Source organism: Diadema antillarum, unplaced genomic scaffold (genome assembly GCF_040938485.1).
Source record: "Diadema antillarum isolate AM-2024a unplaced genomic scaffold, OU_Dant_1.0 scf00000086, whole genome shotgun sequence".
Classification (NCBI taxonomy): Eukaryota; Metazoa; Echinodermata; class Echinoidea; order Diadematoida; family Diadematidae; genus Diadema; species Diadema antillarum.
Window position 1 is genome coordinate 2,693,820 of NW_027270975.1, and position 14,011 is coordinate 2,707,830.

Here is a 14,011-nt window from a genome sequence, read left to right on the forward strand (position 1 = left end):
AGACGTAACTCTCATCAAAGTGACAGTATAGTTGTAAATCGCAGAAGGCCTTTAAAAAAAGAAGAAGGAGAGAAGTGTGAATAAACCCCAGGTTTAAAGACATTTTAGAAGATCAAATATTTCATACAACCATACTTCAAAACTGTCTGTGGAGTGCACAGTGTTGCTTTCATTATATCACCTGACACTGTTGTACTCATGCTAGACGATACAAAAGTTGAGTCTTGGGACCCACAGTTCCCCTAAGAGAAGGGTCTAAGATAAATGTCAACATCTTTATTTCATTTTTCCTTTAATCTGTCATACAGTACCACAACAAGGTGTCATGCTTCATGATGCAGCAGATTGAGGAGCCGTGTTCTCTAGGCGTCCATGCCACCATCATCATCCCACCAACGTGGATTATACGACTGCCCAAACAGAGAATACAAGTTAGTACCTTTACTATGAAACTCTCTATCTCTCTGTCTGTCTTTGCTGCACATATGACCTCAAGGAAGAAAGATTGTACTTAATCAAGAGAGCATATTCTTTGCCCTTCTCCCCTTTGACCTGTTGAGGACAGACTGATTTTATTATAACACGGATTTCCCGTAGACACCTGCCCGAGTATTCTCAGGACTCGTCTTCAACGGGTTAACATTTATACATCTGTAAACTTTATCATGTCCTTGTACCATCATTTGTTGCTTTTTTCTGTATGTTTGGTATTATTGAGAAGAAGGAAATCTTTTTTATAATTTCTACCATTCCTCTCCATTGCCCCTACAATACCTACCTTGAGTAAATACATGAAATGATATCATACATGGTACGAAGGTAGTTGTTTAAAGCACTAATATTTGCCCATTTCAGAGGTTGTTTATATGATTTTGTGAAATAATCTGAATTTGTGTTTTTCATGTCATTCTTTCATACTGACTACATAGCCTGAAAGAAAAAAACAAAACAAAACCAAAAACACGCAAAGTCTTAATGACTCTCCTCAAAACAGACAGCTCCTGCCTGGTATTCATGAACGCAGAAAAACAAAAACAAAACAAAACAAAACAAAACAAAAAAACCCTCTTGATATTCTACTCACTCATTCTGTGATTTTCTTTTGACTCCAACGTCCAGGGTTCCTTTAAGAGCTCGCAGAGGAAAAAGAAGAAGCCATCGATCAAGAGGAAGTCCTCGAAGAAGGAGGAGGGAAAGATCCAAAGACCGTTCATCATCAAGCCCATTCCATCTCCGTTAATGAAACCAGTCCTAGTTTTTATCAATCCAAAGAGTGGTGGAAATCAGGTATGTTACCAAAAATGCTTTTAGAAATTTTTTTTAAAGACAGAGTGTATCTTAGACAGCATTATTGATAGTAAATTGCAAAAGATACCGTGCTGAATATCATATGTGCATTAGATTTGCTCTGTTCATTGATTAATAATAATGATAATAATAATAATACAGGGTACTTATAATGCGCCATTTCCACATAACTAATGTGCTCAAGGAGCATAGGAAATGTGAATTATGAAGTACAAAAAACCATTACACAAACATGCACATGAAAAAGAATGAAACAATAATGATGACCAGAAAAAAAAATTGTAGTATACAATTCTACTGGAAAGGGGTTATGAACAAATGAGTCTGCAATGATTCTGCAACTTTGTCAAACTTTTTCTTATCGTGAAAACGGAAGATATTTTCCTTTTGTAAACTTGTTGGGCCGTTGTTGTTAGGGGATGAAGCCACACATTTTCTATTTTCAGTGTTGTGCATAACATGTTTTTCACAGTTTGACAGTATAGTGATAAAATGGTATATAACAAAATACTTAATCTGCACAGATTAAAAAAAAAAGAAACCTCACAAAATGCTGGTAATCAGAAGAAAATAGAAATTCTTACATAATATGTAGTTTAATCAGTTGAAGAAAAAATGTGGGATAGAATAAATTTGAGTCTTCTGCTGCAGCTCTTTATTCGTGAGTTCACATTTTATATTTCCAGTGTTGTGCATTGTATGTTTTCCACAGTTTGACAGTAAAGTGGTAAAAATAGAGTATAGCAAATATAATTTATCTGCAAAGAATAAAAAGAAGCATAGAAAAAATGCTAGTAAAGTGGAGAAAACCAATTATGGCATGAAAACATAATTTGATCAGTTTAAAAGAAATCTGTGGGATAGAATAACTTTGGGTTTTCTGCTACAGCTCTTGAATCTAGAGTTCATATTTTCTATTTTCAGTGTTGTGCGTTATACGTTTTCCACAGTTTGACAGTAAAATGATAAAAATAGAATATAGCAATTATAGTTTATCTGCTTCGATGAAAAAGAAAGAAGCCCAACAAAATGCTAGTAAACAGGAGAAAGCAAATTATAGCATGAAAATATGATTTGATCAGTTAAAAAAAAAATGTGGGATAGAATGATTTGTTTTTTTTACTTTTTTTTTGCTTCAGCTCTCTAATCTTGAATTAGCCTTATATAGCTCAAGTGATCAAGAGTAGATGTTGAACTACTCAGTACAAGAATACAAATCTTTCACATCCTGCTGCATACATGTGTTTCCTTCTTTCTTTCTTTTTTTTTTTTGGTCTTATTTGAAAATAGGGAGCCAAGCTCATGAGCAAATTCCAGTGGTTATTGAACCCCAGACAAGTCTTTGACCTGTCACAAGGTGGACCAAGAGAAGGGTGAGTGACCTTTGACCTCTGATCATTGCTATCTCTCCTTGAGAATTGATGTTCCGAGTGCTTGTGTAATAAATAGGGTTTTCTGGAATAAGTGCTGGTGTTGAGCAAAACAGGTTCTGTGAATTTGAGCGTCAATATGCAATCATGTCATGTCAATGTTGCTGTTGTCTTTTAAAGTCTGAAGTGGATAAGATAATGTGGTCAGGAAAAAGTGTTGGTGTTGAGCAAAAACAGGCTCTGTGAAATTGAGTGTCAACATACAATCATGTGACATAATTGTTGTCGTTGTCTTTTAAAGTTGAACAGGAAGCAGTAGTTCTGTGATGGACTCTGTGCTCAAACTGAAGAGAAATGCAATTTCACTATCAATCAGCTTCATACTGTATCAGTGATCGTTGTGTGTGCCATGTGTACCATTTCCCTTTCACAATTCTTTGTAAGCCTTCTGGTGTTGACATTGTCATCAGTAGGAAAAGTTTAGTCGGTATCTTTTTATCATGTGTAGGTCAGGTGATGCAATGACTTCATATCACTTGTGTGATGTCAGGTGACTGTATTTTGATGTCAGGTGATATATTTTGAAGTCTGAGGACTGAAGTCTTCCACCTCTTTGACAACTTGCCCAATATAGTATCTCGGTCATATTGGTTTGATTTCTTTTTCTTTTTCTTTTTTCGTCAGCCTTGAAATCTTCAAGAAAGTACCGAACCTGAGAATTCTAGCCTGCGGCGGGGATGGCACGGTAGGCTGGATCCTCTCTGAGATTGACAAGCTGAAATTCAAGCCGATGCCTCCCGTAGCAGTACTACCCCTCGGCACCGGCAACGACCTGGCAAGGACCATCAACTGGGGCAGGGTGAGTCAAGGTCAAACTGCCTGTTGGGGAAATCTGTTGTTTGTTTTGTTTGTTTTTTAGTTTTTAATAGTTCATTTGTTTTCTAGTACTAGGGAAAAAACATGTACAATGACAGCAATGCAGATTCTAGTGTAACCATATCAGAATGCACTAATAAACAGAAACATGTATCGTCGCTGTGGCGACAAGACCTCATATCTGAAATTTTGGTGAAAATGACTTTTTTGGATTAATGGTCAGATAATCAATTAAGTGATGTCCTGTCCAAATCCTAGCTGTCTTACCCTTAAAAATGAAGCCACCACGGCATTTCAAAGGAAAGGCTGTCCCCATTTGATACAGTGCTTTGGCTGCCATGTGTTTTTGCTCTCCTGAACATTTGACATTGTGTAGATACAAGGTCTTGTCGCCCCAGCGACAATATGCTTTCTGAAGTGATCACAGATTAAAGTATGCATGCAATGGGAGTATTCACTGCAACGTCTTAGATTTCTGTGTAATCTCTTGCCGTGGATATACATTGATTTTTATAAACAAACCTACACATTACAGTGTGAAAGATGCTGTGCAATTTCTGATTTGTTGGTAGCCATTTGAATTCATTATCAGGAGATGACAGTTTTTCACTACTACCCTGCCAGCCCAAGGAGTCTAGTTTTAGGGCCAAAACTCCCAAAGACAGGTAGAGAGATGACAGTTTTTCACTACTACCCTGCCAGCCCAAGGAGTCTAGTTTTAGGGCCAAAACTCCCAAAGATAGGTAGAGAGATGACAGTTTTTTCACTACTGGCCCACCAACCCAAGGAGTCTAGTTTATATTTAGTGAGCCAGTACTTCCAAAGGTGGATAGAGGTTCACTTATGATCCCAAAATGTTTTTATCTCTGTACACTCTACTGAACTCATAAAGCAGCTGTAATTGATGCTTTTGCCTGCCCCATGAGTGCTGGAGAAGGACTGCTTGTTGGTAGTTAATTGCAGGCGAGCATTGCCATGGGAACGGGAGATGGATCTCAATGCATCAAACATGATACTGCAAACTGTGAAGAGATCACATGCTTAGACCCCATAGATTTTGCCATGAGGAAAGAGTACCCAAATGCATCCGTAAAAAGAAAAGAGAAAATGAAAACTTGGGCACGGACTTGGGTTGTGTCGTGGAATACCAGTCTAACTTGGTGACCCTGGGAACCACCTATCCTTTGTTCTCCTCTGCCCAGGGGTACACGGATGAACCCATCTCAAAGATCCTGCAACAAGTGGAAGAGGGGCCAATCGTTCAACTAGACAGGTATGACGGACACTGCACCTTGCTGTCAAGAGTTGTCACATGCATCACAACATTTCCCTTAATCTTTAGACATCTGGCATTGATGCTTTTCAAAAACTGATTTTTGTGGTACGATGTGAAATCTGTTAAGTCTTGCACATTAAAAAAAAAAAATAGTCTTGCAATCCCCATTTATATGACACAGAAATCAGTCCATTTTAATTTCTATTAGAAACCCAAGCAATAATTTGCCTGGTACAGTGTGTGTGTGTGTGTGTGTGTGTGTGTGTGTGTGTGTGTGTGTGTGTGTGTGAATTGGCATGCAAAGAAATCGAGGTTTTGTAATCCCATGATGCATTGTTGCACACTAGGTCTGCACACTACTGTAAAAGAAATAAAGGTGAAAGAAGTAAACTGTTTTTGCTAGCCCACTCTGTTTGTACGTCTGATAAGGAGTACTCTTCTTGAGCACCCTTCCATTGTAATCCATTGGGAATTATGTGTTCTCAGAGACTTTATTCCACCCCCAGTCTTTGATTTGGGATCGTATAGTTTTGACACCTAACTTCTCTTTTCTATCATTTTTTTTTGTGTGTGATATAATAAAAAACTACTTATGAAATATGAAAGAGCATGTAATTCCAAGAGGAATTCAATGTTTATTTGATAAAGAGTGGTTTTGAAATGGCTAGGATATCCAAAACAGAACAATCATAATAAAAGGTAGGACCCATCTTTTATTACGGTCGCTTTGTTTTACTTTTGGTTTTTTTTTATGTCTCCCATCCCAAAACCGATTTTCATCAAATAAACTTTGAATTCCTCTTAAGTGGTATGCTGCGTACTATTTCCTACGAGATTTCTTCGTATCTCGCAATAAGATAAAAGCCCAGTCCTCATATCCACCAATACTATCCCTTTAATATCTGAATGGCATGAAATCTAATCTGTGTAGTTATGATGTGGAATACTTTCCACAGAGGCATGGGAATAGGCATGGAAGTTAGTGTCACTTTATTGCAATAAGAAATAAAACAAACTTTCTTAACCCGTTGAAGATGAGTCCTGAGGTGTCTATGGGAAATGCTTATTATAGCAAAAATCAGTCCATCCTCAATGGGTTTAGTTAGAATATTTGTGTTGAAAGTAAAGGATGCCTCTCATCATGCTAAAAGTGTTTTTGTTTCTAATGCATTGCTTCAGGTGGAACTTATTAACAGAAAAGAATCCAGATGTGGTTCTGACCAAAGAAGAACAAGACATGGACAGCAAGCCGCTGGACGTCTTCAACAATTACTTCAGCCTGGGAGCGACGGCCAGTACGGCCCTGGAGTTCCACGAATCGAGGGGTGGGTGTCCGGTATTCCTTTCAGCCCTGCAGGCTTTTTCAAGGATATATTTGTGAGGTGGTGTGTGATTACTATGACTTCCCTACACATTATATTGAACTGTTTGGATGTACAATGTGAAGTGAGCAAAACTCTTGTCAGAAATAGTGGATGCCTCCCAAAGCGATTCTTTGTGTCAGATACTGCACACATTGGAGATGTCATGTTCCTCCAGTATTCATCTTATTTCATTGCCATAAACAGTAGAAGGATGAGATGAAACTAGCATGCTATATTCTATTCATTGTATGTAAGAAGATATGGACTACTAAAGGATAGACTAAACATGCACTCTGGATTTATGAAACACAGTTGCCACTTGAGAGTACTTAAGGCATATCGTATCCACCCTGATCATCAGCTTAAATGAATAGAAGCAGAAAATTCAGAGACAAGACGGTGAAAACTGATTATATTTTGTGTAAGTTATGGTCAATCAAAAACAAAATAGCAATTCTGTCATGTCACATATGAGTTCCCCTCCCCCTTTTTGTTGAAACTATAAGATAAGAAATTGTCAATTTTCCATCAAGAAAGACGTCATATATTGTACGAGCCCCCTTAATACAGTCAATGTAAATATTTGTCTATGTAACTCCTGCCTGCAAAAACTGTATTCTGTCATCAATAATGAAAGAAAGGGCAATTGTATGGAATTTCATGCATGGGCAAATGGAAGGTGAGCTCACATGCTATATAACAGAGTTGTGTGCTTGATTGATCAGAACTTCAAAAAAATCATATCTCTCTTAAGTAGTTTCAGTCAGAATTTGCTAAAACTTTCACAGTCCTTGTTCGTCTCATTTTTCTGTTTCTATTCACACAAACTAATTTACAAGGTGGATTTGCCCATTGAAAGTACAAATACCATTTTGTCATTCATAGCATTTTTCTATTGATAAATTGAGAAAAGCTGATTCTGCTACAGTTCTATAACACACATTTCCCATAGACACCTGTCAAAGTATTCTTGGTCTTCAATAGGTTAAAGGTAGTCATTCCACAGAAGAAGATGATGGAGGTAATCAACTTTTATGTCAGAGATGTCGACATTGAATCCAGCGGCGGATCCAGAGGGGGGCGTACCAGGCGCATGCCACCTCTTTATTTTTTTGTTAAAACAAAAGAAATAAAAAGAAAAAATGGGGGTGTGTGCCCCCCTTTAATTTTGTAAAGGCGCCTCCCCTTTATGCAATTCCTGGATCCGCCCTTGGAATCAGTTACAGCTAGTCTGTTAAAACAGACATGCTGTATATGGAATGGTACTGATTAAACCAAACTTGGAAAAACCATGTCCCTGTGCAGAGGCCAACCCTGAGAAATTCAACAGCCGGTTCCGCAACAAGATGTACTACGCCCGAGCAGGTGGAACAGATCTTTTGAAAAGAGGTTCAAAAGATTTGGCCAAGAAGATCACACTGGAGTGTGACGGGGTGGACTACACGGGCAAGATCCAGGAACTCAAACTACACTGTCTGCTGTTCCTCAATATCCCCAAGTGAGTTCCACTTTGTGGTCTTCTTTCCTGCATGCGTTCAGAAAACCACAGAACCGTATTTGTTGCCATGGCAACGCTTTGAATTTTACTGTGTAGTATATTGGATTGCACCAGAGTGCAGTGATGCGTGTTCTGTGTTGTGATGCAGACGCATTTGTCTGCACTTGTTTTTTTCTACTGTGTTGTGATGGATCTCATAGATCAGCATCATGTGTTAATACCATGTTTCATCTTGTGGAATTGTATTGTGTTACAGTATGTTGTTGCTAGCAAGATTGAAAGCGATTTTTAAAAAACTAAAGTTTAGTTTGAACATAAAAGAAAAAGAAATCAGTTAATTAAGTCATAACCAGCAAGATAACAAGATCACAATATCTTGTGTGAACTTATATCTGGATTCGTAGCTTCTTAGTTGCAATTAAAAATGACCATGCACCCATGAAAAAGAAACATGAAATACAAGTACTATGACATCATGCACTGGGTTATTCAAACTCTTCAGAAGGTAACACAAAGTCAGTGAAGCCTGAATGTCTGTTTATTCGTGGAAGTCATTTCATCGTGTTGTGACTTTCTGAAGATGTGTAATGTAATAACTGGAATAAGCATCAATAAGAGTCATGGGTAAGTGCTTGTCTGGGCTATAAGAATTCCATTAATTTTGTTTCAGTTTATAGAGTAGATAGTTAAATCCCCATCTGACATCTTCAATACCATTTTCTTTTGTGTGTCTGTGTGTGTCAGATATGGTGCAGGCACCACTCCATGGGGTAACCCAAGCTCAGTGCAGTTTGAGCAACAGAGACACGACGATGGATTTCTGGAGGTCATCGGATTCACCCCATCACAAATTGTGAGTCCTTCCTGCCTCCCATTTACATGTACGTTAATACAAGTCACTACATAACAGAGTCCTAAGTTTTTAATTATCATGTGCTAATCCAAAGTTAACCCATTAAGGACGGACTGATTTTGCTACAACATGCATTTCCCATAGACACTTGCCCAAGTAAACCTGAGACTCATCTTCAACAGGTTAATTACCATGTCAGATGATTCTTTATTAAAAAATTCAGGTCCTGTAGGCCAGCTACCGAGATGCCATCTGTTTATACTTATTTGCATTATTTTGTACTGGGGTTTTTTTTTTTTTTGTTTTTTTTTTTGCCAAAAGCACTGCAGGCTTCATGGAATATACTGTTTTTACACCAAAAATGCACCTTTTTCAGCTCTCAGAAAACTGCAATGCTGCTTAAAAGGTTGGCATCCCTGCATCTATGGTTAACACTCTCATTTGACATGTGGAAATTGATACTGTGTCTTGCTATTTTCTCCCCCGTTCCATCCTCGTATAGGCTGCCCTCTATGTTGGCGGCCATGGGGAGCGGATCTGCCAGTGCCGAGAGGCCAAGGTGTACACCATGACGACGATACCCATCCAGGTTGATGGCGAGCCGTGTCGTCTGCTGCCCTCTATCATCCACATCATGCTGCGCAACCAAGCCAATATGCTGCTCAAGCCAAAGAGACGTGGATCTGTACCCATCAATGCAGAGTGAGTGCGGTACTCTATACGCCATAATAGCAAGTCTACTTTTTCGTGAATCGGGACTTCCCGACAATTTCGCGAGAGGTTGAATTCATGATTGTGGAGTACAGCAGTGAACAGAGAAATGCTGTATGCATGCATGTCACATTTATGTTGGAATCAGAGTTAATATATTCATGTGTTTTTAAATTTGTGAATAGCATCTGACTCTCAAAATTTGCAAAAATAAAAACCTTGGAAGTATTCAATGTACAGTTGAACCTCTCGTATCCGGACAAGTCGGGACCGGGGCTCATCTGGATAAGGGATTTGGCCGGATACGGGAGACTCAATGCTTTATACATGTACATACATACACATGTACTGATGTAGCCCATTGTAGTACCACATGTAGTAATGTGTATACTGCAACCTTTTCATTGTTACACTCAGTAACAGACCCCAAAATAGAGGTTCGTGTTTGCAAGAATGAAATCATTTACTTTTATAAATTCTTAGGGATGATTTACCTAAATAATTATCAAGAAATGTATCAAATATATGTAATTCATGTGTGTTTGTGTAGGAGTTCTCAAGGAGTTGGGAATCCCCCTTTCCTCCTGTAATTATTTTTAAAAAAAATCACGGCGAGATTGCGTCCGTATAATAGAGAGATCCGGATAAAGGGAGGCCGGATAAGAGAGGTTCAACTGTACTAGTATATTGTATACATTCATTGGTGACCTCATCACCATATCTAATTTGAATATATGGCTGTGACAGATGTCGCCATGTTATGGAAGCCTGTGAAATTTTCAGAGTCACCAATATTTTAATTTTTTAGCCTATTTACTGGGTAGATTTTCAGAGTTCAGGTTGTTTTATTTTATTCTTTTCATTACAGGCGACTTGAACAGGGAGTATTGTTGCCCTGTAATATCATGCATAGAGGAAACCTTCCAACCACCATCCGTCTTTATTTACATAAACTTTGAACTGTTATTTTGAAGAAAAAAAATAAACAAACATCGAGAAGTCCATCATATATTAAACACCTGATATCCACTGAATATAGATAAGCGAAGTCTTTAAAAGGAAGTGTAGCAATTGGTAGGCCTAATTCCTTATTGCACTTCAGACAAAGGAAGTTGCATGAATGTCTAGGAAACAAGAGAGTCATCAGGCGGAATATCACTTAACAGGGGGACTACTCCCTCATGTATGATTGTCTTGATTGGGCTCAAAGAGTAGAGTCAAGTTCATGGAAATGTATTCTCCAAAATCACACCTTAAGACATGAAGAAAAGAGTTACATGTATGTGTATTTGCTCAAACATTCACTTGCACTTTTTTTTAATTGCAAGCATCATACAACAATCAAAACAATTAATTGACACAGTGACCAATGGAAAAAAAAAAAAAAGATAGATAAGCTTAATTCACCAGCCAAACGTTATAAGGGCCAGAATAAACTGTTTTACCCTCAGGTTGCTATTATAAATCATGCGATATACAACAATGTCAATGCTATGGCTAATTGTGCACAATATGAAACAAATGAAGTAATCTCCATTCACTAGAATATGCTGTATAATTTCTATATTTCCCCTGCAGTGCTCCGCTGTCCAATGACAGACTTCGTATCCAAGTGAGCCGGATCAGCATGCATGACTACGAGAGACTAAACTACGACAAGGAGAAGCTCAAGAAGGCTTGTAAGCATTCTTATACAGCTCTGTGTTCAGGACTTGTAATATCTGATGACACGTACATGTAATTCACCATCTTGTAGTTCTTGTGATTTACGAGTGATGGCCTGATTTGAATCAGACAGACCGATCATCTATATATGCAGAGAGGCTAACTCAGATGTATACATGTAATTAGTTGTTCCAAACTTTTTTGCTGAAAACTTGAATTTACCAACTATCATTGAGCAAAGGATAATCTGGAATTCCTCAAACTTTGCAGATTATAACTTGCATCATTGGCAGATGCTCAACATCCAAGAAACAAACCCAAAACAAGAGACCAAGTGATGGTGATGTCCTTTCATTTGACTTCTTATGACTACCACTACGTAGTATCAGTACAGCTGACATGGCTGGTGCTGCAACTTGGGACTCCTGTAACACTACATACATCCCAATGGATAATAAAGCTTACTCCGCATGTAGTCCTACACATTTAAAATGATGTTAGAGTGGCCCATGTGCTGACATGCCACAGTGTTTCATTAGTGGCAGTGTCACAAGCTGGCCTTGCTATAAACATTTTACTCTCTGAGATTTGACTTGATCCTCTGTTGTTGATGTCATCGTGGTGCAGCTGTGCCCCTAGGCATCATTGTGGTGGACTCGGACAGCAACCTGCAGCAGATCCGGGCCCACATTGACCGGTTGCTGGAGGTGTACATCCTGCAGGACTCTAGCGCCAATGGCTCAGCCTCCAGCCTCTCACCCACCTGGTGCTTCCTGGACTGTGAGTCATGTGACTTCTTCTTAAAGGACAAGATCACCCAAATATATGCGTATATTGAGTGAATGCAACAATTTAATGTATAGTAGAACACATCGGTGAATGTTTGAGGAAAATCTGACAAGCCATTCAAAAATCATTTTTTGAAGTGTATTTGTGGGGCACTCGCTGGATTAGAAGACCACTGCAGTTTGTGATGTCATATATGAAGAACAATAGAAAGAAAATAGAAAGAAATTCAACATATTTTCACTTTTCAAGCATAATACACTTGTAAAGGAGCACTTGACTTGCCTCTTTCAGAAATGAGGGGAAATAATAGTACCCATAACACATGTCAAGGGAATGTGCACTTTTCATTGAAAAAAAAAAACACATGAAATTTTGTGGAATTTTCTTATATTTTCCAGTCGAGTTTATACATAGATTATGATTTTGTTGAAAATGTCAAGTTATGATGAAAAGTAATAACTTTTCTTCATTATTTAGTCTAGATACTCATCAATATAGTAGAAAGAGATATAGATTAAATTTTAAGAGAATTATATACTCCACTTCCAAAATATAATGAACTAGGTTCGTGTACAATGTTTGGTATAAAGTATTTCATATGATTTTACCTTGTAACCAAATTTCCTGAACAAATAAGAAACTGCATATGGTCCATATTACACTCCTCCCCACTGATTTGGTTAACATGTTGATGCCAATTCATTGTGGCAAAGAAACAAGGCGGCACTAATTGCTGATACTGAAAAACCTCTCTCTCGCATTGCGTTTGTAATCCACACAGCCACGACAGCCGACCGATTCTTCAGAATAGATCGCCTCCAGGAGCACCTACACTACATTACAGACATCTCGTCAGATGACCTCTACGTCCTGGACCCTGAGAGGACCAAACCCTCGAGCCTCTCGCCGGAGAGCAAGTCCGGGTCCATGCCGGACCTCCTGGTCCAGGAGGGGACAGGAAATAGGACGCCCTCGCCCACCACGCTCGTCTCCAACCTCAAGGTGCCTCAAACTGGTCCGCTGTTGCAGTCAAGAAGGTGAGCAGTTTGAAATCTTTAAAGATGTTAGGGGGGTTGGGGAGGGGGGGACTTTTTTAAGGAAAATCTATTGGGGCCATTTTATCCGGTGTTCTGTCAGAGATTTTCACTGACAAGTTTGTTCTCAGCCAGTATGATGCAAGGATTTCAGTGGCTTAAAACTCGGTAACTGACAAGTTTCATGGCACACTGGCCCGGTTACAATCAATAGAGTTCATACTCTGAGACTCTTTTTTTTTTTCACAGTGCATCAGGAGGTGATCTGTGATGATCAAAGTTTAGAGGAGAATATTTTTTTTTTTGAATTAGCAGTACTTCTGATATATGTTTTCTTTCTCATTCTCAAACTGAACAAATTTTAATGGTAACAAAAGAATGTGTTGCATAATAGAGATAAGAGCATCCTTAAACTGTTTTGTAGTCAAAGCACATATATGTGTTGCAAGCATAGAAGAGCCTAAAACTCAAGAATGCTACGTTGAAAGTTCTAATTCAGTACCTACAACTGAATTGAAAAATGCAATAATGACTTGATATTCTCGTGCAATAGGAAACTCTGCTGAAATCTCAAAACACTCAATTTTTTTTCTCCTTTAAAAAGAATACACTCTCCCTTTTAAAGACAACAGTACCCCAAGAAAGCATGTGTCCATCAACATTCAGAGATGATCAAATGATTGTTCTTTTCATAATATTGAACTGGAAAATATTATGATCGGTAAAAACAGAAACAGATTTTGCAGGCATTGTGAAACATATATATACTTTTCTTTAACCTGATTCTTGTCTCACAATTTACAGTGATTGTCTGCAAATATACATCACAGGATGAGTCCTCAGGGAAAGCTCCCATGCAATAATACATGACATATTATTCTCATATCATCTTTCATTGCTGCTTTCTTTATTTCTTACATCTTTTAGGGGTGCAGAAATAAAATTAATATATACGTGCCTTCTTATTTCTTCTGCAGACCAAGTGCCATTTTTGTTTTCAACATTTAGGTCTTAATCATATGAATTACCAGGTATCTAATCCTTTAAAAAGTAAAGGCAAGCCAAATATTCAAAATTTTATTGAGTCTTGTCATTTTATAGAGCAGATGGCATAACTCTTCAAATCATTAGTGGACAGATAGTGTGATGTTTGTTTGTTTTTTCATTTATTACTCTGTCATTAACATTAGGAGTAAATTCTGTTTTTTCACAAAATGTTTTCTCTTTCTTATGCAAAAGAAACATATGAATAATCCATCAATCTATG

The 14,011-nt window shown here is 38.1% G+C and overlaps 1 protein-coding gene across 1 annotated transcript in view; it reads left to right on the forward strand.

The window, feature by feature from the left end:
- LOC139717993 (diacylglycerol kinase zeta-like) overlaps window positions 1-14,011 on the forward strand; it is a 326,817-nt gene that overhangs the window by 294,372 nt on the left and 18,434 nt on the right. The window contains exons 6-17 of the mRNA XM_071629481.1: window positions 309-431; window positions 1,120-1,287; window positions 2,599-2,681; window positions 3,363-3,537; window positions 4,757-4,827; window positions 6,010-6,155; window positions 7,500-7,692; window positions 8,437-8,545; window positions 9,048-9,247; window positions 10,835-10,935; window positions 11,549-11,701; window positions 12,492-12,747. Of these exons, the coding sequence (XP_071485582.1) occupies window positions 309-431; window positions 1,120-1,287; window positions 2,599-2,681; window positions 3,363-3,537; window positions 4,757-4,827; window positions 6,010-6,155; window positions 7,500-7,692; window positions 8,437-8,545; window positions 9,048-9,247; window positions 10,835-10,935; window positions 11,549-11,701; window positions 12,492-12,747 (1,778 nt within the window). The remainder of the gene's footprint in view (window positions 1-308; window positions 432-1,119; window positions 1,288-2,598; window positions 2,682-3,362; window positions 3,538-4,756; window positions 4,828-6,009; window positions 6,156-7,499; window positions 7,693-8,436; window positions 8,546-9,047; window positions 9,248-10,834; window positions 10,936-11,548; window positions 11,702-12,491; window positions 12,748-14,011) is intronic.